The following is a 24,387-nucleotide window of genomic DNA, read 5'->3' on the forward strand; positions in this document are numbered from 1 at the left end:
TGTGGGCGAGAGGGATGGGTTGGGGGCAGCAGGGGGCTGGGGTTGGAGTGGGGCCTGTGACCAGTGGGAGGGGCAATGGGGAGGGGCTGTGAGCAGGAGTGGTGGGGACTCTGCAGCCATGGGGGAGTGATGGTGTAGAGGGAGCAGGGGGGCTGTGGGTGAGGGAAAAGGTGCTGTTGGGTGGCAGCAAAAGGAGGGGGTTGGGGCTGTGGGGGAAGTGTGGGTTGAGGGTTGTAGAGGCAGGGGGTGGTAGTAGGGTCTGGGAGCTGAGGGATAAGAGTTGTGGGCGGAGGTTGAGGTGTCAGCTTAGAGGGATTCAAGGTGGCAGTGGAGGGTTGGGGCAGTGGTTTTGGATGGATGGGGATGGTGGGTGAGGTAGGAGGGGGTTGAATTGGCTGTGGGGCCTGTGGCAGTGGAGGGATAAAGGCTCCAGGTGTCGGGACATCTGTGAGGAATGGGGATTATGGGTAGGGTAGTGGGCTAGAGGGCCGTTGCTGATGTGAAAGTCTCCATCTCCTGCTCGTAGGCATAGGGATGGACTCCTGCGTCATCCCCCTCAGGCATGGGGGTCTCTCCCTTGTACAGACCACAGACTTCTTCTACCCACTGGTTGAGGATCCCTACATGATGGTATGAGTAGGGGTGGGTTCCAGAGTGGGCAGGAGAAGGGAACAAGTAATGCCAGAGCCAGAGACTGCGCTTGTGATGGCTGGTGGAAGGCGACTGTTGTGGGCGTGCCATCTTCATGGGGGATGTGCTAGTGAGCTCAAAGCCCATGGGGGGGCATGGGTAGGGGATGCTCTCTGACTCAGAGCATGGGAAATGGGCCCCCTGCAGGGGACATGCTCTGTGGTGCAGAGCCCACAGCGCAGGAGATGGGCCCAAGGAGGGGGGCCACCTTGAGTCTCAGAGCCCAGGAGAATGGAGTATGGGCTCTCAGGCTCAGAGCCTGAGGCATGGAAGGTAGGTCCTATGGGTGACCCTCACGCTCCTGTGTTCTAGGGCCGCATCGCATGTGCCAATGTGCTGAGTGATCTCTACGCCATGGGCATCACCGAGTGCGATAACATGCTGATGCTGCTGAGTGTCAGCCAGAAAATGACAGATGAGGTGAGGGGATGGGATGGGATGTCGGAGAGAAGGGTCTACCTATGTGCTGTGGTCACTGACCTTCCCAGCTGGTATGGGTAGGCTCAGCGTGTCTCTACACTGCTGGTGTGGGAGTATGTTGGATGTTCTGTGACAGGAGAGTTGGAAGTACTGCAGGTTTATAGAGAATGAAGCAGCTGCTGCCCCAGAGCTGGCAGCCTGATAGTTCCTCTGCTCTGTAAAGCACAACTAAGATTTCCAGGCACTGAGTTACAATCCAGGGAGATGGTGCGGGAGGTCCTTGTCTCCCTACCAGAGCCCTGACTTTCCATCTAGGGCCCCTGAAATACCCTAGTGCTGGGGAAGGCAGAGACTGAGCCCTCTCATTGGTCTGATCCAGACTCAGCTCTCGGACATGGTTGGGTCCAGGCCCTCCCTCTGTCTCTCTTTCCCAGTTACCCAGATAGGAAGCTTCCTGGCAGGCTACAGGGTGTCTCCTGGCATCTTAGTGGCCTAACTGGGCAGCACCTCCTGTCTCCATCGGTCCAAGGCTAACACTTGTGTCTGTGTGCTTTTGCCTGAGACCACTGAGTGGGGTTCAGACTCCCCACTGACTTTATACTAGTCCCTGCACTGGTCCTGCTTTCTCTCTTCAACTCTGCAACCTGAGGGCTGAGGGGAGAGAACAAGGCTGCGTGGGACAGGCGGAGACTTAGGAGGTGAGATGATACCGGCGTAGCGAAGGGACTATCATGCAGACAGTGAAAGGGGAGAGCAGGACTAGTACGTGGGCATGCTGAGAAATTATTATTTAAAGAAAACCAAAACAAGGAAATTAACTGCCCCCAACAGTTTGTTAATGCAGAACAAAGGTTGCCCAGTGGTGTCTCATGCCCTTCCAGAACATGGAGATTGGCTAAACTGAAATCCCAGAAGTGGAAAGTGAAGGTACAGGCCGCCCTCACAACACAGCCTTAACTCTACCATGTCCCAGCATGCCAAGAACACACATTCTGGCACTCTAGATATCACAGAGCATGGTAAAGTCCAATGCCACCTCTTTGCTAGGACAAAGGTCAGGTTTAGGTCTGGTGTATTGAACAGGTGCTGCCTGCCTCGCCTTACACTGAGAGGCGGAGCCAGTGCCACCCAAACAATCCCATATTTGCTGTTTGCTGCCACCCCTTCACTCCTGCAGTGAGGATTCCATCTGAGACATGATTTCATCTATCCCTCACTAAGCCCTGGAGACCACAGTAGTGTATGCCCCCAGGCTGATCATCCCTGTGGGATGGGAGGAAGAGGACACCCTCATGCACCTCTTCTGACTCAGCCTGCAGAATTCAGCACTGAACTGAGGCATTCCTCAAAGTTCATATGCAGCTGTTCTCATAGCATGGTGACAGCTCTGCCAACTTGCTCCAGCTGATTCACCCACCACTCAGTACAGCTATGTCTCACACAGGATTGCAGGTGGAGTGCAGGAAAATGCTTAAATTCAAATCTGGAACACAGCACAAACAGTGGCAGGTTTTTAATGTCTGCCTATTATGGCTCCCTCTCTTACTTTAACCGTTCCCTGTGGCTATTGCCTGCTGTGGCGGGGGAGAAGGCTTAAGATTGTGTTGTGGGAGTACCAGGTACCTTTGTATTTCCTGGTTTCCAGAAGCTGTAGCCAGCAGTGCTGGGCAGCTTGGACTCGACATTAACAAAGTGTTGGGGGAGTTAATCAAAGAAAAGAGTCCACATGATGTGGCCTATGCTATAGTGTCTCTCTCTCATCCCCCAGTACTTGGCACAGGTCAGTGAGGAGGCTCTTGTTATACTGAGCAGTAAAGCAAATACACCTCTATTCCGATATAATACGACCCGATATAATGCGGGTTCACATACAACGCGGTAAAGCTTTGATACGCTGCTCTGAGCAGCGTGTTAAGCGTGCCGGGCCAGGGCCGAGGGGTTGGATAAGGGGCAGAGGGGGTCAGGGGTTCCCCCCGCCAGGGTCTGGGGGGCAGGAGCTATGGCGGGGCACTTTTGGAGGCTCCGCAGTCCCAGAGTGGCTCAGGAGATTTGCGGGGGGGCCGGGAGCAGCCCGCTCTGCTTCCCTCGGCCCGGCCCCAGATGTGTCGCTTGGGGGAAGGGATCCCCTCCGCACTCACCGGCAGTGGCGGAAGTGGAGCAGCCCGCTCCACTCCGCCAGCTCCCAGCCGTGGCGCTCCGCTTCCCGCTGCAGGTGAGTGTGGGACCTTTCCCCAACCTTGCCCCCAACAACATGGCTGGGGCAAGGAAAGCGGAGCGGGCTGGGGCTGGGCTGCTCCACTTCCCGCCGCCGCTGAGTGCGGAGGGCATCCTTTCACCAACCCCTACCCAACCTCCCTGCTCCAACCCCTATCCACACCCCCCGCCCCCTGACAGGCACTCACTGGGAAGTGGAGCAACGTGGCCCCAGTGCGCTCTACTCCGCCAGCTCCCAGCCACAGCGCTCCGCTTCCTGCCACAGGTGAGTATGGGGGCTGTCCTTTCCCCAACCTCCTCGCACTCAGCAGCGATGGGAAGTGGAGTGCTGCGGCTGGGAGGTGGTGGAGTGGAGTGGGCTGGGGCCGCGTTGCTCCACTTCCCGCCGCTGCCAGTGAGTGCCTGTCAGGCGGTGGGGGGTGTGGATAGGGGTCGGAGCAGTCAGGGGGCAGGGAGGTTGGGTAGGGGGTGGGGTCCTGGGGGCGATTAGGGAACAAGGAACTGGGGGGCCAAAGCAAGTTCGATATAATGCGGTGAGATTTTTTTGTCTCCCAAGGACCACGTTATATCGGGGTAGTGGTGTAACTTTAATTTCCCCTCTGGTCATCTTGTCAGTGACCAGCTGTCAGCAGTCAGTGCCCCAGGGGCTCGGTACTCTGTGCCCCTAAACCCATTTGTCAAGCCCCAGTCAACAACTTGGTTCTCGTCAAAGGAGTTACCTTCATCCTGATAGGACACTGAACTATGTCAGCATCTCCACAAAGCACTGTTTGTTCAAGTGTGCTGTCGGGAGGCTCCATGCTGCAGAGAATGATTATTGTCCTTTCATTCTGAGGATGCCTCCTCGCCTTCCCAGCCTTGCTCTGGTTGAATGCCCTGCTGTCCTGGCATGTTTTCCAGCATTTCAAGTCCTTCTGATCTTCCTGAGTGGAGCTGATTAAAATCTGATATGTGACCTTTGGCTGTAGGTGTGAGGTCACCTGCAGTGTCAGTCTGTCGGGCCCTGTTGCATGTTGTCATCCTTTTCTATTCCTCCTACTAATCCACTTTCTCAGAATTCGGAAGTGTTGGCAGATCCCAGATCCTGGTCCTCAGCTGCTCTCTCCCTGCTGGTGCCTCTCAGTCCTGGCTTCCCTAAGGCACGCCCTGCCCTCCTTACACACAGGTCCCCTGAGCTGCCAGTAGCCAGCCCACCAGCTGTTTCCTGACCTGTGTTCTCACCTCCCCAGGAGCGTGAAAAGATTATGCCACTGATGATCAAAGGCTTCCGGGATGCCGCAGAGGATGGTGGGACATCAGTGACAGGCGGGCAGACTGTGTTGAATCCTTGGATCATTGTCGGGGGTGTTGCTACTGTGGTGTGCCAGCCCAACGAATTTATCATGTGAGTGAGGAGCAGTGAGGCCCCAGGAGCTGTACAGTTAGTACCAGGGTTAAAGGGCAAGGGGCAGCCCGAGGTGCCAGAAGCCTCCAGTGGGCAGGATAGCCTGAGGCATGCACAGCTCCTGGAGTGGCGGGAGGGAGGAAGTATGCAGGGGTCCCACATTTCTGTGGTCTGGGCTGCGTGCTAGCCACTACACAATTCCCTGGAACCAGACCCCGTGGGACCATGCTTTTTACAAGGATGAGCGCGGCAGCTCTCCGACTCAGTTTGGGTTTTCAGGTTCCAGCTTCCTTATATCTCACTGTGGTCTCTTACAGTGAGCCCACCCTAATTCAGTCTCCTGGAGAGATTTCTGCACCTTCAGGGAGCAATGCAATCAGTGAGTAGTGATGCAGGGAGGTAGAGTGAGTTAGTCACCCAGAATATGGCATTCGAGAGTTCTTTGGTCAGCATGGAAAAGCCACGCTCTTCAGTCAGTATTGGTAGAAGCAGTGGCTGGAGGGCACAGCCAGGAATGACTCACCTGGGTGTGCACAGTTCACGGGTGTATCCGTTTCAGGCCAGACAGTGCAGTTCCCGGAGATGTGCTGGTGCTGACCAAGCCGCTGGGCACGCAGGTGGCTGTCAACGCTCACCAGTGGCTGGATAATGTACGTATTCACCGGCTGCTATTGTTGCCCTGTTATGCGTGCACAGCTTGCAGTCGGGGGAGGTGAGGGAGTCGGGATTGAGGAGCTGCCATGGGAGAGCCCCCATAGATCCTCGGGCCCAGGCGGTAGAACATCCACAAGATGGGCAACAGGCCTTGCTTTGGGACCCTCCGGAGGGTTTGGAGGAGACTGAGCCCCTGGGGGTGGCGGGGGAAGGGGGGGCAGGCCTGGGTGCCTCTTACCCTCTCCTGTTTCTTTTCCAGCCTGAGAGGTGGAATAAGATTAAGCTGGTGGTGTCCAAAGAGGACGTGGAGCTGGCCTACCAGGAAGCCATGTTTAGTATGGCCATGCTGAACAGGACAGGTAGGCACCTGGACATGTAGTTGGTGAGGAGCATAGGCTGCTCTGTTCTGCAGCTCCCAGCAGTAGCCTGACCGGGCTTGTGGCAACAGGACTTGCTTCCTGCCTCAGTGTCTGGAGCTGGTAGTCAGGGAGCAGCCAGAGCCTCTTGGCTTGTGAGCTCATAGGTTAAACTAAGCAGCACGACATGAGATCTGTGCTTGGCAGGGCGTCTTCAGGGGAGCACCCCTCCTCTCCCGGCATTAATCTCCCAAAAGAGAAAGAAACGAAGCCCTGGCAAGTGAGAGGTGCATAAAGTCCCTTTTGGAATCCACCCCCTTGTCATGGAGTTAGCTCCTTCCTGACCAGCCCGTAAGTGCCTCTCCTTCCCCGCCACAGCTGCCAGTTTGATGCACACTTTCAATGCTCATGCTGCCACCGACATCACGGGCTTTGGGATCCTGGGCCACGCACAAAACCTGGCCAAGCAGCAGCGCAGCGAGGTCTCTTTTGTCATCCACAACCTGCCTATCATCGCCAAGATGGCTGCCATCAGCAAGGCCTGCGGGAATCGTTTTGGGCTGCTGCAGGGGACGTCCCCGGAGACATCAGGTAGGGCGGGGAGCCAGGGTCACCTGAATTAGAGGTGCCTCCTAATTCACCTACCCACAGGCAGGTGAGGACGGCTGTCTCATATCATCAGGCCTGGCCAGTTCCCTGAGGATTTCAGGGGAGGCAGCTGGGACGGTTTGTGGCTCAGAAGCTTGATGCCTCTGAGATGAAACTGGGGCAAGACAACATGGGATTGGCACCGGGGCTTCGCGTAAGACAGCCAGTGACCAAATGGTGGGGCCTGGTGTGACAGGAGAGAGGGAGAGACTCACTGGGTTAACCTGGCAGAGTGGAATCTGATACCATTTTGTTTCAATATTTATCGACTCCACTCTCCTGGGCTGGCTGCCAGGCCTTAGTCATCCTGCCTTGTAGTCCCTGCCCAGGGCAAGGAGAGAAATGCTAATCCCTGCACGTCACCCCAGGCCACTGCGTGTGCACCGGCTCTAGCTAGCGGCTGGGCAGCGGGACTCTGGTGGCATCTCCCCACAAGCTAACTGTGTGGGGCAGAGAAGAGCTTTCACCCCTTTCTGAGCTGCTCTGATTGGCCCATGGCAGAAGGCTTGCGGGGCCAATAGCAACCTTCCCCCCACGACTGCTGCTGACTGTCTACATGGCAGTGAGACTTGAGGGCGAATTGACACCCCTCCCCCCACAATGGGGACTGAGTAGCCCTGTCCCTCTTTGCAGGGGGGCTGCTAATCTGCTTGCCCCGGGAGCAGGCCGCCCGCTTCTGTGCTGAAATCAAGTCTCCCAAATACGGGGAGGGGCACCAGGCCTGGATCATTGGCATCGTGGAGAAGGGGAACCAGACTGCGCGCATCATCGACAAGCCGCGCATCATCGAAGTGACGCCCCGGGGCGCCACGGCCTCCCCCCAGGAGAACAACTCAAGTGCCAGCCCTGAAGCGGCCTCGTGAGATGGCAGATCTTCCTTCCTTTGGACACTATAGGCCTCTGCCACAGATACAGGGCAGCAGGGCTGGCTGGGTGTCTTGGCTTTGGGAATGAGAATCACAGAATCATAGGACTGGAAGAGCCCTCGAGAGGTCATCTAGTCCAGTCTCCTGCACTTTGGCAGGACTGCTCTATACCATCCTTCCCTTGAGAGCTGTGCTTCTCTCATGGTGCAGCAGGTGCTGATCTTCCTCCCCAACTCAGAGCAGCACCGTGATCAAACGGCTCCCCTTCCCAAGGTCAAGGTGGCCGAGGCAAGGCCCTTCCAGACTGTGCCTGAGCTGAGTGTCCGGTGATGCTGCCTTCCCCACAGGCTGATTCAGGGGGTTAATGTGGCTAATTGGTTCCTGCAGATGAAATGAATTAATTATTTATTAAGGATAAATGCAGGTGATGCAGAACAGCAGGTAGTTTCTGTCTAGAATTATTTATTGGAATATTTCAACGACCTCTCAGGCTCCCCCAGCCTTTGTTCAGACTGAGCAGCTGGTATAAAGGCTGGGAGGGTTGGTATAAGCCATGTGGCTGGGCATGTGCCCTTCCTCTCTTTAATGAAGCTCTTCCTCTTAAACCCACCCTGGGGCTAGGAGGAGTCGAGGACCCCCAGAGGGCAGGGCACCAGCTCAGCCAGGTGGATTGCTTCTTGGGTTGTAAATTCCTGATGATTGATTCAATAAATATCAATTTCTATATGTGCTGTGGTGGTCAATCCGCAATGGGGGGGCTGGACGCACACTGCACCTCATTTCAAGGAGACACTGTACAGACGGCCTGCAACGAAGGCACTTCACAATTGGCACGATCAGAGTGGGATGGGATGGTGCAGGAAGGGTGGGGGCTGAATGTCAGCCAATAGATGTATCCGGTATCGAAGTTAATGTAGAATCACTGCTGCTAACGTTTGCAGATGATGCAAAGATTCATGGAGTGGTCAATGAGGAGGATAGGGCAGCCATAAAGAATGATCTGGCCCTAGCTTGGTAAGATGGGGCCATTCAAACAACGTATTTCAATACAAGGTCATACAGCCAGGAACATTGAATGCAGGTGAGAATGCCCAAGGGGCTTGTGTGCGCAAAGGTGGGAGGGGAGCATGCAGTGAGTGGGTCTGTGGGTTGGGGTGGGGTGTGATCAGGCCAGCTAGGAAAGCAAAGGGTAAGGAGGGCCTGGGGCTGTCACGTGACTTTATGGGATGCTCCTTGTTTTGGCCTTTTCAGTGCACTTTGCAAAATGGTTAATGGGAAAGGGCTGGAGGAGGGGAGAGAGGAAACCCCTCAAATGATCACTGAACCCAGGAATCTGGCCCTGCCGCCCCAGGGGAATGGCCTAGCCATCAGGATCATGGAGGGCAGTGTTGGGGGCAGGGGGATGGAGATAGTTGGCTGGTCTGTTCGGGCCAGGTGGTGGTGCCACCTGGTGTCCGTGAGGGAGGTTGGTGCTGCTGGAGCTGGGAGAAGAAATTACCCTAGCGTTCTCCCATACTGGCCTCTGGTTCTGCCTGAATTCAGCCTGGGACTGATAGCCAGGACTCCTGGGTTCTATGCACGGCTCTGGGAAGGGAGTGGGGTCTAGTGCAGTAATTCTCAACCTGTGTTCTGTGGACCCCTGGGGGTTTCCGCACCTCCATTCAAAGGTGGAATCACTTTTTTATTTTTAGAGCATAAGCTTTCGTGAGCTACAGCTCACTTCCTCAGATGCATATCGTGGAAACTGCAGCAGGCTTTATATATACACAGAGAATATGAAACAATACCTATTCCCACCCCACTGTCCTGCTGGTAATAGCTTATCTATTTTTTTTAGATAAGCTATTACCAGCAGGACAGTGGGGTGGGAATAGGTATTGTTTCATATTCTCTGTGTATATATAAAGCCTGCTGCAGTTTCCACGATATGCATCTGAGGAAGTGAGCTGTAGCTCACGAAAGCTTATGCTCTAATAAATTGGTTAGTCTCTAAGGTGCCACAAGTCCTCCTTTTCTTTTTGCGAATACAGACTAACACGGCTGCTACTCTGAAACCTTTTTTATTTTTGTAAATTTTTTAGGGGTCTGCAAATGAAAATAGGTTGAGAACCACTGGGCTGGGGGAGTAGGGGACTGACAACCAGGAGTCCTGGGTTCTCTCCCTGGCTCTGGAAGTGTGGGGTGAGGTTCTGGTGGGTTAGAGGGAAGGGGGAGTTTGGTTCCCACATCTGCCAATCAGCTGGTGTGAGATCATAGACAAGTCCCTTCCCTGCTCTGTTTCCCCTTCTTGCCAAGTATCTATTCAAATTGAGCTGTTTGGGTCAAGGACTGTCTGTGCGGTGCCTGGCAAAATGAGATTCTGAGCTCAGTTACCCTAGTACTGCTAATAATGCATACTGTGTAATGGGGCCCAGTCGCAGTTGGGCAGGGTGTGAAGACTTGTCTGGCAGCCAAGAAACACCCAGAAATAGGGCATGACAGTCACTGGAGATGCTCAGGAGTTGTTTCTGAAGCTGCACAGGAAGTTTCCATTAAGGGCATGTAGTCTTGCAGGCCTCACCCATTCACCCTCAGAGCTGAGCCAGTCAGAGCATGGTGAAGATTACATGCATGGGAGTTAAAGCCAGCACTGTGAACTCTGCAGCCAATTGACGTGGATGATTGTTGTGTGGGCTGGTCCCAGCACGCAGATAATTTTGGATGCAGGTAAGTGCTATTCCAGCTGTACTGCTGGTGAATGCACACAATAGGCTGTTGTGTCCTATGGATCTGGAGGGAGAGCTGGCAGCCGTAGAGGCTACAGAGCCTGTGGGACTTAGACCAAGACTCAGTCCCAGTTTAAACAAGGGAGCTCATAGCTCAGTGTAAGAGAAACCAGGGCAGAGTCGAGAGGGGGGGAGGGTTTGTCAGTCCTCATCTGCCCTAGCGGGGCACATGGAGAGAGGACAGTGCCCAGGCAATGGGGGTGTTATATGCTAGTCCCAGAGCCTGCACCACTTTGGATATAGGCTACAGATTTCCCCCCTCACCAGCATCTGAGCAGAACATGCAGTTGCTAACCCGAGGCTGGAACACTGCTAGTCATGAGGATCCTAGACTGTGCTCACTGACAAAACTCGGAAGGGTTTGGAAAAGCGCAGAGACGCTGCTGTTCTTCTCCAGCTCTGGAGCATCCTGGGACCCGTGCTGCACTTCAGGGCAGGCTGGAGAGTGAGAAGTTGAGCAGAGGGGATGTGTTCATATGCATGGGCTGAGGTATAGAAATGTAAATGTTTTGTTAAAGTCATGCATTGGACCGTGCATAATAGCAACAAAGTGGAGCAGTCTTTATGGGCAACAGTAGCACTGTTATTACCTAATAGATAGTAAACAGACGTTATCTATAAATGTTCCAAATGCTGTTGAGGGTGTTTGCTGTGTGTATTGTTTGTTTAGTAAGGGGTTGACTGGGGCTCTGTCTTTTGAAGCTGACTGGGAACTAGTTACACCAGCAATCCATGTTTTACACACAGTGGCCCTGAGTGTGACTCTGCAGAATCAAAGGCCAGAGTTTGGTCTTAGCTGAAAACTCTACAAGGAGTGTTAAGCTAACGTGTAGGGGAGACTGTTCTAGAATTCTACACAATATTAGCTCAGCTCTCTGTTCTTGGTGTGCATTTTCTGATGGGGCCCTCACCCAGTTGGGACCTCTAGGTGCTACCACACGTAAACTTAATAGTGGGGCCTTTATGTGCTCCTGTAATCCTGTAGTAATGTGGCCCTGATCTTGCTTGGAATGTTGATCTTTCATCCTGGTCTCCTTTTAACTAATTCCTCTCGTTGTAGGTTGTGGCATCAGTGCCAGCCCATCATGAACTGGAACTCAAAAGTGGACTCACATATTTGTGCTCCATAATGCACCTTAGCTGGAGATGTCATCTCAGAGTGTTGTGATGCTGCTGTGGAACATTCTTGCTAGAGCTGTGCTCTGCTGTGGGGGAATTTTTGATCCTTGATGCTGGAATAGGGAAGCGTTGGTACCAAAATGCTGCCTTTCTCTCCCTTCCCTTTCCCAATGCATCTGTTAGCAAACTTTTGTTTCCACTTCAGTTGCTGAGATACTATCACCCGCCCCCACATCCTCCTGGCTGTAGAGAGAGGAAGCTGCACTCAGCTAGTCTGTTAAAATAGAAGTAAAAATCCCCTTCTCACACACATCTGTAAGAAAATAGTGCGCTGTTCCTTGCAGTCAGTTCTTCACACCGGGTGAGACTGCTGGGACAATGCAACAGGAGGTAAAAGGCCTTAAAAGAGAGCCTGCGATGATGCACCTGAATGTGCTGGAGGAGTTGGAATCACCTCAGCACCAGAGCACACCCTGCTGCCCATGGGGGCCTTAGTGCTTCAGCAGCAGCCAAGGAAAGGTTGCTGTGGGGCTGTTGCACCTCCCAGAAACTGTTCTGAATGTGGGCTGTATTTTGCTTTTGAGTCCCTCTGTGTAATCTCATTAACTCTAATTTAGCCTGATTTCTGTTCCCCTTGCCTCGCTGTGTTAGTGTCACCCTGATTTGGCATAAGAATGGCTGGGCTGGGTCAGACCAAAGGTCCATCTAGCCCAGTATCCTGTCTTCTGTCCGTGGCCAGTGCCCCAGAGAGAATGAACAGAAAAGGTCATTATCAAGTGATCCATTCCCTGTTGCTCATTCCCAGCTTCTGGCAAACAGAGGCTAGGGACACCATCCTGGCTAATAGCCATTGATGGACCTGTTCTGCATGAATTTATCTCGTTTTAAGTCTTGGCCATCACAACATCCTCTGACAAAGAGTCCCACAAGTTGACTGTGTGTTGTGTGAAGAAATACTTCCTTTTGTTTTAAATGTGCTTTTAATTTGGTGGCCCCTAGTTCTTGTGTCATGAGGAGTAAATAACACTTATTTACTTTCTTCATCCTAGTCATGATTTTATAGACCTCTAGCATAACCCCCATTAGCTGTCTCTTTTCCAACCTGAAAAGTCCCAGTTGTCTTATTCTCATCCTGTAGAAGCTGTTCCATGCCCCTAATCAGATTGGAACAGCAGAGTCCCCTGCCCTGTAACCCAAGAGGCTGCTTGCAGGGTGATGTGCTTTGCAGAATGGGCCTGGCTTTTAAACATCAACATACAAACCAGACTTTTTATGTTAAATCTCCCAAGCCATAATGAGACAGAGACTGGCCCCAAAGCTGGGGGGAAATGTGGCTCTGTAACTTTAAAGGAGGGAACACTTACTGGGGTGTGTGGAGAGTGCTATGGTGAGGTTCACTTGCCCTCTTTATGCTTCAGAAATTTGGGAGGGATGCACGTGTAAAGGGCTGCATCAGCTGTACACAGTGGAGCTGGGTCCAATGGGGGTGGGGGGAACAGTGCTAACTAAAGCTCAGCCCCCCTCTGTGGGCTGCTAATAGAAGTGTCCACTGGGCTCCTGCTAATGCACCTCAGCCAATGAGCCACAAGTGAAGAAAAGCGAGCTTCCTGATTGGTCTGCAATGTAGCCAATCGGTGAGGGCGGGCCCACTCAGCCACTCGCTCCCACCAGCCTCGCGTTCTGGTTACATAACACGCACCGCTCCCCCGCTAGAGTCAAATGGCCACGCTCAGAGGCCGGGTGCGGTTTCGTTAGAGCATGAGCCATAAATGCTGCAAAGCAACCGGCTGGTGAAGAGCCCTGAAAAAGGCTGCGTGTGAGAAGTTGAGAGGTTTCAGAGTAGCAGCCGTGTTAGTCTGTATTCGCCAAAAGAAAAGGAGGACTTCTGGCACCTTAGAGACTAAGGTGCTCAAATAAATTGGTTAGTCTCTAAGGTGCCACACGTCCTCCTTTTCTTGTTAGACATAAGACTAGTTGGTAGCTTCCTAATGTTACTTTTTTAAAGTTAATTTAGGAAAAAAAGTACTTCCAAACGTGCCCAGTGTTCATACCCTTTACGCACAGAGCGATTAACCTGAGGAAAGCCTGTCTCCCAGACCAGGAGGCAGCACTTCCACTCAGGCCTCAACGTGGAGCACAGCGATGGCTCACTGGCTATTTCAGAAGTACTGAAGGGTACTGGGCTAAGGACTGACACAAGTGACCCAGACCCTACTGCCTGCCCTGCTGCTTACAGCGTAAGGGGGCAGAGTTGCCAGATGATCCATAAATGCAAACTAATGCACACTGGAACACATAGCCCTCACTACAGACGGTGTGTGTGTGTGTGTAAAACAGCTGCTGTTAGGATTAACCAGTATTGAATTTTATTCGCCATCTTGTCTTCCCCCCATCCCCTCAGTAGTGCCAGCACTTGCGTTTTGGACACTGTTATTCCATGGTAGAGGAGGGCAGACCTGGTGATTGTGTGAATCTAGCTCAGCGTATAAGCACTTTCACAAGAAGAAAATACCAGGTACTTAGAAAAGAAGCAGATTCTTTTGTTGTAGATGCTTTAGCCAAACCAGGAAGGGGGCTCAATACAGCAAGGTCTGTAAACACTCAACTCCCCTCCCTCCACATTAAGTTTTAATAGACTTTACATTAAGGCAAGAGTCTGACTTTTAGAGCAGCACATGGACCATAACGTTAAATAACCAGAGCACAGTGTAGAAGGAAAGCAGAGAGATGCTGCGACAGCCTGAAACTGAGCAGGAGAATCTGTCTTCACCACCCCACCCTGCAAATGGTTCAGGGTTAGCAATAAGGTGCTCAAAAAGGAGATGAACAGTGAAACCTTCCTGTCACCCCTCTTCCACCCCTGCCGAGTGCTGCTACACCCCTGGCTTGAAGTGGTTTCCATTCTATACAGGGTTTAAAGTTTGGTTCAGTAGCTCTCAGCGCCCCTGCTCACCCTACAAATCTGTCAATCTCCACAGATTGTCAAATCCCTGAATTACAGCAGATCAGGTACATTCAGTTTCACGTAAGGCAGAGACAATGGTGCAAACCCCATCCTCCCCCATGATACCCACAGACTGTCCATTCCAACTGGCTCAAGACAGCTGTGAACCCAGTTTGCAGCATTGTGTCGCAGAGCAGCAAGTGCCATGGGGGGGGGGGGGGGAAGCAAAGAGTCGAGCAGGCCAGGCACGCCCCTTGCCCCCAGCCTCCTCCTCCTTCATGGGCATCACTTGATACAGTCCATTACATGGATCTGCAGTGTATCCATGTCAGGAGCCTGGTACTGGCACTTGGGACAGCAGAAATCCGGCTGCTCCTCGGAGATACTTCGCCTACGCCCTGCAGCTGGCAGGGCTTGGAAAGGTACTGGGGCCATGTTGTAAACTAGGGAGAGAGAGAAAGTTACTGTCCTGAAGATCAGCACCTTCCCGTGGTGCCCAGATAGTCTGCAAGTGCCCAGGCCCTGGCCATGAGCATGCCCCACCTAGGGAGAGTTTTAAGACTCACCTGGCTGGGGTACAGGCGGGCGCCCCTCCGAATGGCGGTTCCTCATCTCCTCCATCAGAGCCCTTTGCAAAACAGCAAGAGGTTAGGAGTGTGTGGGTGGGGGGAGAGGGGGGGGTCAAAGCAGAACTTCAGCATCCCTTTCCTCCTCCCTCCCCCTCTCCGCAAGCATTAGAGTGGGGCTCAAACCCCCATGGGACCCAGGGCTGTGGGCATGGCTAGGGACACTGGCTCTCCACAGGAGCCCCAAGGGACAAAGCAGCTGTCTGCAGATTCGTCTAGCAAGACAGGAACTTACACTAAGCTCTGACCCACTGACAGAGCCCACAGGCCAAGTGTTTGGGGAGTGGACACAGACAAAGGGAACACTCACCAGGTGGCTCCATTAGCGTCTGCCTTCAGCTTGTCATAGTCCCGCCGTAGCTGCTCCAACTGCTCCTGCAGAGTTTCGCGTTGCTCGTGCAACTTCTCCCGGGCCTCACGTTCTGCTAGGAAATCCGCCTTGTAGATATCGGCCTGCAGGAGAGGCACCAGCGACCCTGCCCTTCAGCAACTGTGCGCGCACACACACAGTTACCCCCCCACCTCCCATCCCCCTGCACCCACCTGGGCCTTCAGCACCGGGATGGTCTCCAGCACAGCCTTGTGCTGCTCCATGTCCTCCTTCAGCTTGTCAATCAGCTCCTGCTTGGCCACCAGTGCCTCCTCGGCCTGCTGCAGCTGCTGTAGCAGCTCCTTCAGGTGCAGCTCCATGCCCTGGAGTGGGGGAGAGGCCCACATAACACTGAGCAGCAGGGCACCCAGAGGGCAGGGCTGGCCCCAGCCATGGAAGCCAGCCAAGCAGCCCTTCTCCCCCACAAACCAACTCTAAACCCACCTGGCTCCTCTTCTCGCTCTCTAGGCTGGATTTCACATGCCCATCGTACTCCTGAAAGATCTGGTGATAGGCCGCCTGCAGCTGGGCCAGCTTCCTCCTGAGGGATAACTGTGAGGTCAGAAGCAGCTCCCCACCCCCCTCTGCTCCCATACCACCCCAACTCTCCCTCCCACTCATCTCCATGGCACACTCCCCCCACCCCCCAGACAGACAGGCGCTCCTCTGCTCTGTGGCCCCCGTTCCCACGCCCACTCACTTCTCCTCTGTGGCGCCCTGCCTCTCCACCCGCAGCGCCGTCTCCAGGTTCTGGGCCTGCATGCGCAGCTGGTCCACCTGCACGCTGTGCTGCTTGTGCAGAGCCTCAGCCTCCCGCTCTAGCTTGCAGCGCTGCTCGGCAGCAGCCTGTGCTCTGGTGCACCGGGCAGGGGAGAAATGCCAATGTTAGCAGGGGGCTCGGTCCCACGTGCCCCCTCGATAGTGTGAAAGAATGAATTATATTGAAATTATAATTCATTAAAGAAATGCTACTTGAAGGGTTTGTTGAAATATAGTTGTCAGGAAGAGAAACATTAAGGAGTGTGAGACAATGGGTCCTCAAACTAATTAACTTGGAGCTCCTACTGAGCTAGGAGATTGGTAAAGGTTAGTATGCAAATAAGATATGTATGTCTATTTGTCAGTTTCTGCTTCCTTTTTGTCTCTTATGTTAAATTGGCTTTGGCTTAGCTGTATAAATAAGTTATCTTGAGCCTCAGAGAGGGGCTCACAGTCGGGTGCATTGGCAAAGCGCTTTGCTAATAAACAGAGTGGTCTGACAAATTATGTGAGTCCTGAATCTGACTTTGACAATTGTCAAGGCCTGCATCCCACTTCCAACCTCCCAGGACAGGTCAGTGGCTGCAGCCAAACTGACCTGCTGCCAGCCCCAGACCAGGAGGGAAATTCACGGGTGCGCATACTCACTTCTCCTCCAGATCCTGTTTCTCCAGCATACAGGCCTCCAGCCGGCTCTGGCTCTCCTGCAGCTCCCCCAGCAGTGAGGTCACCTGGGCTTTCACCGAGGCCCTGTCCTCTGTCAGCTGCTGCAGGGAGGGAAGGGTCCACACCTTAGCCCAGGTCACACCGCCTGGGGGATCTAGATTCAGAGAGAGGGTGAGGCTGCCGCAGGCTGGGATGGAGGCTTATGGAGGCCCCGTCCTCCTCCCTTTCCCACTTCCCTGGAGAAGGGGATGGCACGTGGGGGGGAAGGGGGGGTAAGAAAAAGGGAATATTCTAAAAATGTTTGTGACTGATATGCATGGCAGGGACTTACTAAACTAGAGATTGCTACCCACTGGGGACAGAAGGGTTAAAAAGCTGCTTCTGGGTCCAAGCAGGGAACATTGGGGGGGGGGGGGGGAGAGAGAGAGAGAGGTGTCACATCTAGGGGTTGCTAGAGGACTGGCTGCAACTGACCCACGTCAATGGGAGCCCAAGGACTGAATTAACACCTAACAATTAACACCTACCAGCGCAAACTCCAGCAGGCAGAGCCTGGGGACTGAGGAGGTTCTGCAGGAAAGACAATGGGACTGGGGCATCGGGACTGGGTTAATAGCAGGTGTCACCATTGGCTTCTCTCTGCTAACCAAAGGGCATCCAAAGCTGCACCCAAGTGACTACACCCAGCTCTGTTTGGAGAACGCCTGGCTGCTGGGCATCACTCACTGGGGTGTATGGGTCCCTGCAGAGCGTAAAAGTCTCTCCCAGGAGTTTGTCTGGGAGGGCCGGTGCCCGGGGGCTCTATCTCTGACTCAGTAAAGCTGCATAGCCTCCCCTGACAGAAGAGGGGGACTCCTTGGGGGCATGCTTACAGGGTTTCTCTGAGGGTCTGTTTAAAGGCTGGGGTCTAGCACCCATCCCATGGGGCCGTGACTTTGGCAGCATTTACCTCCAGCTGTTTCCTCAGGGCCTGAAGCTGCTGCTCGGCCTGCTGCTCAGCCTCCTGCGCCCTGGCTCCCAGCCTGGCCACCTCCTCCCGCACCAATGCCAGCTGCTGCTTCAGCTCCACGCTCCTGCCAGGGAACCCACACAGTGAGTGGGTGATGGATCAGCACCGAGAGCCCTGCGCCCTGCCCCCGCTGCGTGTCTTGCATTCCCCTCCCATCCACCCCCCCCCAAAGTGTCCGCCAGTCTCTTGCACAAAACCTGACCCACTCCATCCCCCAAGCGCTGAGAGCACCCTGCATCCCCCTCCCCTCATGCCCACACACCACATCCCAGAGCCCCCTGCACCAGCCCCTAACACACACACAGGTGCCAGCACCGTCCCCAGGGGCACAAAACCAAGCCGGGAAGCAACTTACTCCTCCTCCGTCTCCTTCAGCCTCCTCTGCAGCAGCTTGGCTGCGTCCTGCCTGCTGCTGGGTCTGAAAGGACATGCATGGGGGTGATGGGTGCCTGGCAGATCTGAGCCCAAGGGTGGCTGGTGCTCAAACCCTGGGGAGCTCTGCTCCCCTCAATCACAGCCCCCCCCCACCACAAAACTAATCAGTTGTTTCTGCCACGAAGGATGTGGCCCATGGTGTCCACACAGGAGGATACCTGTTGTTCCCTCCGCAGAACCTGCCCCCTCTTTCCCCACCAGTGGGGTAGGGACGCCCAGCCTGGGAGATAAGGGGGGCCGGGCACCAGCAGAGGTCTCCCAGCCTCACTGTATCACCGCCTCCAACGCACAAGCTGCTCTTACCCGCTGTCCCCGCTGCCCTGCAGGACCTCCAGCTCCACCAGCCTCTCCAGCTGGACCCCATTCTCCTGTGAATGACATTGGCACCGCTGAGCCACAGCTGCCACCAGAACCAGCCCAACTCCCCCCACCCTCCCACACCCCACTTGGAAACAGTCCCAGGCTGAGCAGGGCCAGCCTAACGCCCCCAAGAACCCAGGTCTCCCTGCCTGGCACAGGGCACCCCAAGAAAGGGGTCCCATTTCTCCCAGCACCTCTATGGCTAGGGCCCTCAAACATCCCTGTGACCCCCACAGAACTCTTGATTCTGTGAGGACATAGGATTTTTTCTGACGCCTCACTGTGCCTGTTTCCCCCCATACTTTTCATTGCTACCCAGTGGGGAGAAAAGGGTCAAGTTTGCTCTTGGGCTGTGCAGGATGGGGTGGTAGGAATGGTTCAGTAAGGAACCCACTGAAAGCAACCCAGATCAACGCAGCGCCTGAGAACATGGAAACCCCCCATGGCCGGAACATTGACACCTAGCATTCCACCGCCCGGAGGAAGGATGTCCCCACAGCCCACACCCCTCAGTAGGGAAGCTGAGCAGAGAGCAACTGGAGAACAAAGGACTGGGATGTGGCAGGCAGGGGATAAAGTGCTGGCTGTGGGCAGAGTCTGGCAGCTCTCATCTGGGACTGAGAAAGGGGCAGAGACAGAACTGGAAGTGGGGCCCACTCCAGCTTGGCTGGCGAATTGTTCTGTCCTGGCCTGATGGACTATGTCTTAACCTTTGTTTCTCTGTGTGAACGTAAGGAGGCCCCGGGTTGGGTTACAGGTGACTAGTGAACCAAGCTTTGTTCTGCAAATCCTGCCTGGGTGCATTAGTCCCTGCACAGCGTGAGAGTCTCTGACCAGGAGTCTTTCTCTGCTGGACTTGCTGAGCAGAGCTCACAGCGGGAATCAGGCACGCTGGAGCCCCAAGGCTCAGTCTTGGAGGCGGTGAGGCTGCGGGGCCCGCCTCTGCAGGGGGTGAGGGAGGTCTGACATGCTGAAGGGGTTCCTCCATGGAGCAGAGATCCTGCCAATTGGCAGAGGATACAGGGAGCATTACAGAGATCCCAAGTCTGGCCCTCACATTCTAGTTCACCAAAGAGCCTCCTGTCCAGTTTCCAGGGAAAGCCTATGTCACACCGGTCATCACAAGCTTTGTGAACTGCATGTGTAGATCGTACAGATGATTGTGATGTTGCATTCCATAGGATTCTGTGAAAATATGCTAATGAGTGTGAATATAATGTAACTGGTATATGCTTCATGAAATGGCTCTGTTTACTTGTAAGTCTTCCTGTGGGGGGGGGGGGGGCTGCCTGCGCGCTGGCAAGTGGGCAATGAAGTCTTACAGTGACGTGAACTGAACTGGAATCCATCTTTAACCTGGTGCTTTTCCATTTAGAAGAAGGGGTGGGAACCCAGAGGGAGATAAAGGATTCCCATCTTGTGCAAAAGATATATAAGGGTGTGGAACAGAACAAAGGGGGCTGCAGTCATGAGAAATCTCTTAGCTACCACCTGAGCTGGAACAAGGACTGTACCAGGGGAAAGGATTGGGCCCAGAATAGAAAGACATCTAGTCTGTGACAGAAGCTTATTCGAACATCTCTGAGGGTGAGGTTTCATCTGTAATCATATTCTTACTGTATTAGGCTTAGACTTGCGTGTTTTTGTTTTATTTTGCTCGGTAATTTACTTTGTTCTGTCTGTTATTACTTGGAACCAAGTAAATCCTACTTTTTATATTTAATAAAAATCACTTCTATTTACTAATTAACTGAGAGTAAGCAATTAATACCTGGGGAAGCAGACAGCTGTGAATATCTCTCTACCAGTGTTATAGAGGGCGGACAATTTATGAGTTTACCCTGTATACGCTTTATACAGAGTAAAACAGATTTTGGGGTTTGGATCCCATTGGGAAATGGGTATCTGGGTGCTAGAGACAGGAGCACTTCTTAAGCTGTTTTCAGTTAAGCCTGCAGCTTTTGGGGGGGCGTGGTTCAGACTTGGGTCTATGTTTGCAGCAGGCTAGCGTGTCTGGCTCTACAAGACAGGGTACTGAAGTCCCAAGCTGCCAGGGAAAACGAGCTCAGAGGTAGTCTCAGCACATCAGGTGGCAGTCCTAAGGGGGTTTCTGTGATCTGTATCCATGTTGGGAAATGATGTTCTTAAGGCCTCGTTTTAAAGTAAGGGTGGGCAAACTTTTTGGCCCGTAGGGAAATTGTACGCAGGGCCATGAATGTAGGGCTGTGGCAGGGGTGAGGGAGGGGGTGCGGTGTGCAGGAGGGGGCTCAGGGCAGGGGGTTAGGGAGCGGGGTGCAGGAGAGGTTCGGGCTCCGGCCCGGTGCTGCTTACCTCAAGTGGCTCCGGGGTGGCAGCGGCACGCAGCAGGGCTAAGGCAGGCTCCCCGCCTGCCCTGGTGCCGTGCCACTCCTGGAAGTAGCCAGCATGTCCAGCAGTGGCTCCTGGGGGTGGGGTGGGGTGGGGCAGGGAAGACAGCTCAGCCATGCACTGCCCTCACCTGCACGTACCACCCCTGAAGCTCCCATTGGCTGCGGTTCCCCATTCCCAGCCAATGGAAACTGTGGGAGCCGGTGCCTGCAAGCAAGGGCAGTGCACTGAGCCATCTGCCCCCCCTCCCCCCCCACACACAGGGGCCATAGGGACGTGGTGCCCCGGGAGCGGCGCAGGGCCAGGGCAGGCAGGGAGCCTGCCTTAGCCCCGCTGCAACACAGGGCTGGCAATCCGCAGGCCGGATTGAAAGCCCCACGGGCCATAGTTTACCCTCCCTGTTTTAAAGGCAAGTCGCTCAAAGGTAGCGTGGAGACTTTCTCCTCCTGTCAGGGGGGGCACTTCTGTCCATTTACATATTGAGGCAGGTGCTAATGGGAACAAGCAGACAGACACAGCAGGGGTTCTCCTGAGTGGCAAGAAAGCTACCAGTGGGCCTGGGGTCAGCAGCATCTTATTACACAGAAGGGCAGCTTGGAGGGTGAGTTTAGGCTTTAGAACACATGTGAGGATTTTACTTCCAATGTTTCTCTTGGAGTCTCCGTTCTTTGTGAGCCCTACCCTGGCTGTGTGAGAAGTGGCGCTGTGTTCTGAGTGTAACCAGTCAGCGGCGCTGGGGGTTCCTGTGGGAACAGCTGGTCTGGTAATTCTGGGCACATCCAGTGGATCAGGGGCTGGGCACTCAGGGGGGTGCTGGGCCATTGCTAGCCTGCATGTGCTGAGGAGAGGCCTGGTGCTGCCTGTGGCCGAAGCCAACAGGGAGCTGAACCTTGGCTGGTCCAGACAAGGCTCCCTCGCGTTAAGGGCAGGTGGGAGCAAGGTGCCTCGCATCCCTGGGTACCCCCGGGAGAGATGGGGGCATTACGGGTAACATTCACATCCCCCTACCAGTCCCTTACCTTGACCCTCACACCAGCCTCTCCTGGGGGCTGCACCTGCTGCTGGATCTGGGCCTGCAGGGTCTGGTTGGCCTCCTGGAGCTGCTCCAGCTGCTCCTTCAGCAGCTGCAGGGTCTCCGGGCCAGGGGGAACGGGGAGAGTGAGGGACAGACACCACAGCCTGCTTCCCGCACAGCCAGCGCTCCCACCCTGCCCGCTGCTGGGAGAGGCCAGGGCTAGAGTAGCCAGGAGCTCCTCCCAGGCCAGAGGGCCCCCGATGCGCCTTTTTCCTTCTACTCTCTCAGTAGCACAGCTATGGATAAGGCAAAGCAGGGACATTTCGGGGTGGAGTATTCTGTTCCTCAGGGAATTGGGAGCTGGGTTAGGGGAGATCCCCGACCCCCCGGCCAAGTGTCTCTCACCATCATGGGCTCAGCCAACTCCTGGGTCAGGGTCATAGTGTCCGCCTCCTCTGGCTCAGGAATCTCCTTCTCCAGGGTGCGCAGCTAGGAAGTTGCAAAAGAGTCAGACGTCTGAGAAGAGGCAGCTGTCCTGACCTACCTCCTGACTCCCCATGGCCCTGCTGCAGAAAGGAACTGGGCCAGGGGAACCGCAGAGAGATCAGTGCCCAGGTGAGACCCCCTCTTGGGCTTGGTGTTGGGGGGAAAGGTGGCACAGAATGCCCCTGCAAACCCCCTTTCCCCTTGGTGTGGGGGATAGGAAGCTCTCCTGATACCTGCTGCCTTCCCTTGAGCTGCTCCACCTCCCAGAGGGCCTGCTCCAGTTGGCACTTCATCTCGGTTCGCTCAGTGTTCAGCTTCTCCACCACATCCCGGGCCTCCCGGAAACGGAGCATCAGGAACTCCTTCTCCTCGCGCTGTGTGGCTTGGAAGCGCAGGAACTCCTGGTAGCGCTGCCGCAGCATCTGGTTACTCTGTCGAATGGCCTCTGCCCCAGGGACAGGGAGATTGTTAGCCTGGTGCTGGCTGAGTTCCTACCCTCTCTTTGTGGGGGGGGGCACACCCCTTATCCAGCTCTCCACCCCCCCCATCCGGGAGACCTCTCTGGGACCAAGGGAGAAGTTTGGTAATGTGTATGATGCCCGGGTGTGCCTCAGTTTCCCTCTGTGCTTAGCATTGCTGTGTATGGCCTGGGGTGGCATGAGTAGGTCGCTCAAGGACTGGCTGAAACCCACCCACTGCAATGGAGGATGTAGAAAGACAATGGGAGCCCCAATGTGTAGGATGTGTCAGGTCACATCTAGCAACATCCCAGTAATAGCAGGTTTTCTCCCACCCCTAAGCCCATTGCTTCTTGTCCTGTCCTTAGAGGTTCAGGAGAACAAGTTTTCTCCCTCCCCCTTGTAACAACTTTTATGTAATTGAAAACTGTTCTCATGTCCCCCCTCAGTCTTCTCTTCTCCACACTAAACAAACCCAGTTTTTTCAGTCTTCCCTCATAGGTCCATGTTTTGTAGCCCTTTGATCAGTTTTGTTGCTCTTCTCTGTACCGTCTCCAATTTGTCAACATCTTTCCTAAAAGGTGGCCTTGTTTGAAAAGGCTCCTTGGTGTCACTGCAAATACTCCAGGGCCACACTGCCCACTGAAGGGGCCCAAGAAAAGCCTCCTGCAGGGGTCTTTCTTGGCAGGAAACAGCGCAGTGCACCCTGGCCCTCAACCCACCCCACCGGGCCACGGGGAGCAGGGACTAGCCACAGCGCAGCGCCCCCCGGCCCTCGACCCACCCGCCGTGGGGAGCGGGGACTAGCCGCAGCGCCCCCCGGCCCTCGACCCACCCGCCGTGGGGAGCGGGGACTAGCCGCAGCGCCCCCCGGCCCTCGACCCACCCGCCGTGGGGAGCGGGGACTAGCCGCAGCGCCCCCCGGCCCTCGACCCACCCGCCGTGGGGAGCGGGGACTAGCCGCAGCGCCCCCCGGCCCTCGACCCACCCGCCGTGGGGAGCGGGGACTAGCCGCAGCGCCCCCCGGCCCTCGACCCACCCGCCGTGGGGAGCGGGGACTAGCCGCAGCGCCCCCCGGCCCTCGACCCACCCGCCGTGGGGAGCGGGGACTAGCCGCAGCGCCCCCCGGCCCTCGACCCACCCGCCGTGGGGAGCGGGGACTAGCCGCAGCGCCCCCCGGCCCTCGACCCACCCGCCGTGGGGAGCGGGGACTAGCCGCAGCGCCCCCCGGCCCCCCAGCCGGAGATGAGGCCTCCAGGGGGCCCGGCTCTTCCTCACCCTTCAGGTCCTGGTTCTCGACCAGGAAGCGCTGCAGGGCCTCGTGCCCGGCCAGGTCGGGGGGCAGCTGCCAGGCCGCCACCTTGCCCAGGGACGAGTCCTCGCCCAGGGCTCCGCAGTCGCCACCTGGGCCTGCGCTTGGTTGCACCATCTCGCAGCTCCGGCGCTGCCGGGTCCCGTTCATCCAGCCGAGCGGGTCCCGGCCTGCGGGGAGAGATTGCGGCGGATGAGACGGGGGGCGCCAGCCAGATGGGCCCGGACACCTGGGTTCAAATTCCCGGCGGGAGAAGAGGAAAGCTCGGACACCTGGGTCCCTTACCCGGCAGCGCGGGGGAGCTCGGACGCCTGGGTCCCTCGGCCAGAAGTCCTAGTACCTGCGTCTCGCCCCGCCCGGCTCCCACTTCCGGGATCGCGGCTCTGCCCCCCCGGAAGTTCTGCCACAGGACCCGGAAGCAGAAGGGACGCTCGGCGGCGGGTGCGGACCCCGTTGGGAACCGG

The 24,387-nt window shown here is 55.4% G+C and overlaps 2 protein-coding genes across 4 annotated transcripts in view; one reads left to right on the forward strand and one right to left on the reverse strand.

The window, feature by feature from the left end:
- The window catches only part of LOC311514244 (selenide, water dikinase 2-like), an 8,434-nt gene extending 476 nt beyond the window's left edge, over window positions 1–7,958 (forward strand). The window contains exons 2-8 of the mRNA XM_084652670.1: window positions 527–630; window positions 1,003–1,110; window positions 4,554–4,708; window positions 5,268–5,358; window positions 5,622–5,721; window positions 6,097–6,309; window positions 7,000–7,958. Coding sequence (XP_084508796.1) covers window positions 527–630; window positions 1,003–1,110; window positions 4,554–4,708; window positions 5,268–5,358; window positions 5,622–5,721; window positions 6,097–6,309; window positions 7,000–7,229 — 1,001 coding nt within the window. The 3' untranslated portion in view covers window positions 7,230–7,958. The remainder of the gene's footprint in view (window positions 1–526; window positions 631–1,002; window positions 1,111–4,553; window positions 4,709–5,267; window positions 5,359–5,621; window positions 5,722–6,096; window positions 6,310–6,999) is intronic.
- A 5,674-nt stretch (window positions 7,959–13,632) lies between these two features.
- On the reverse strand, window positions 13,633–24,317 carry IKBKG (inhibitor of nuclear factor kappa B kinase regulatory subunit gamma). 3 transcript variants are annotated; one of them, XM_084652668.1, is made up of 14 exons: window positions 24,209–24,317; window positions 23,890–24,093; window positions 22,387–22,598; window positions 22,073–22,156; window positions 18,229–18,293; window positions 17,846–17,908; window positions 17,431–17,554; window positions 16,464–16,579; window positions 15,757–15,909; window positions 15,501–15,597; window positions 15,230–15,379; window positions 14,997–15,139; window positions 14,627–14,688; window positions 13,633–14,503 (listed from the first exon to the last, which is right to left on the reverse strand). In XM_084652668.1, the coding sequence occupies exons 2-14, from the start codon at window positions 24,071–24,073 to the stop codon at window positions 14,346–14,348; spliced, it is 1,611 nt and encodes a 536-aa protein (XP_084508794.1). In that variant the 5' UTR covers window positions 24,074–24,093; window positions 24,209–24,317; the 3' UTR covers window positions 13,633–14,345. The 3 variants fall into 3 exon arrangements, with proteins under 3 accessions (XP_084508794.1, XP_084508793.1, XP_084508795.1); XM_084652667.1 differs by having other exon boundaries at window positions 16,464–16,582; XM_084652669.1 differs by lacking the exon at window positions 17,846–17,908 and having other exon boundaries at window positions 16,464–16,582.
- Between the last annotated feature and the right edge of the window lie 70 nt (window positions 24,318–24,387).

The sequence above is a fragment of the Lepidochelys olivacea genome (assembly GCF_965140295.1).
Source record: "Lepidochelys olivacea isolate rLepOli2 genome assembly, contig: Scaffold_35, whole genome shotgun sequence".
In the NCBI taxonomy this organism is placed as follows: Eukaryota; Metazoa; Chordata; order Testudines; family Cheloniidae; genus Lepidochelys; species Lepidochelys olivacea.

Excerpts from the sequence above, each read along its gene's own strand:
- IKBKG (XM_084652667.1), bottom strand. The coding sequence starts at position 24,073 with ATGAACGGGACCCGGCAGCGCCGGAGCTGCGAGATGGTGCAACCAAGC. Across the intron at positions 22,157-22,386 it reads AGCTCAAGGGAAGGCAGCAG|CTGCGCACCCTGGAGAAGGA; the intron begins GTATCAGGAGAG and ends GCAACTTCCTAG. Across the intron at positions 16,583-17,430 it reads CCCTGAGGAAACAGCTGGAG|CAGCTGACAGAGGACAGGGC; the intron begins GTAAATGCTGCC and ends CCCTCCCTGCAG.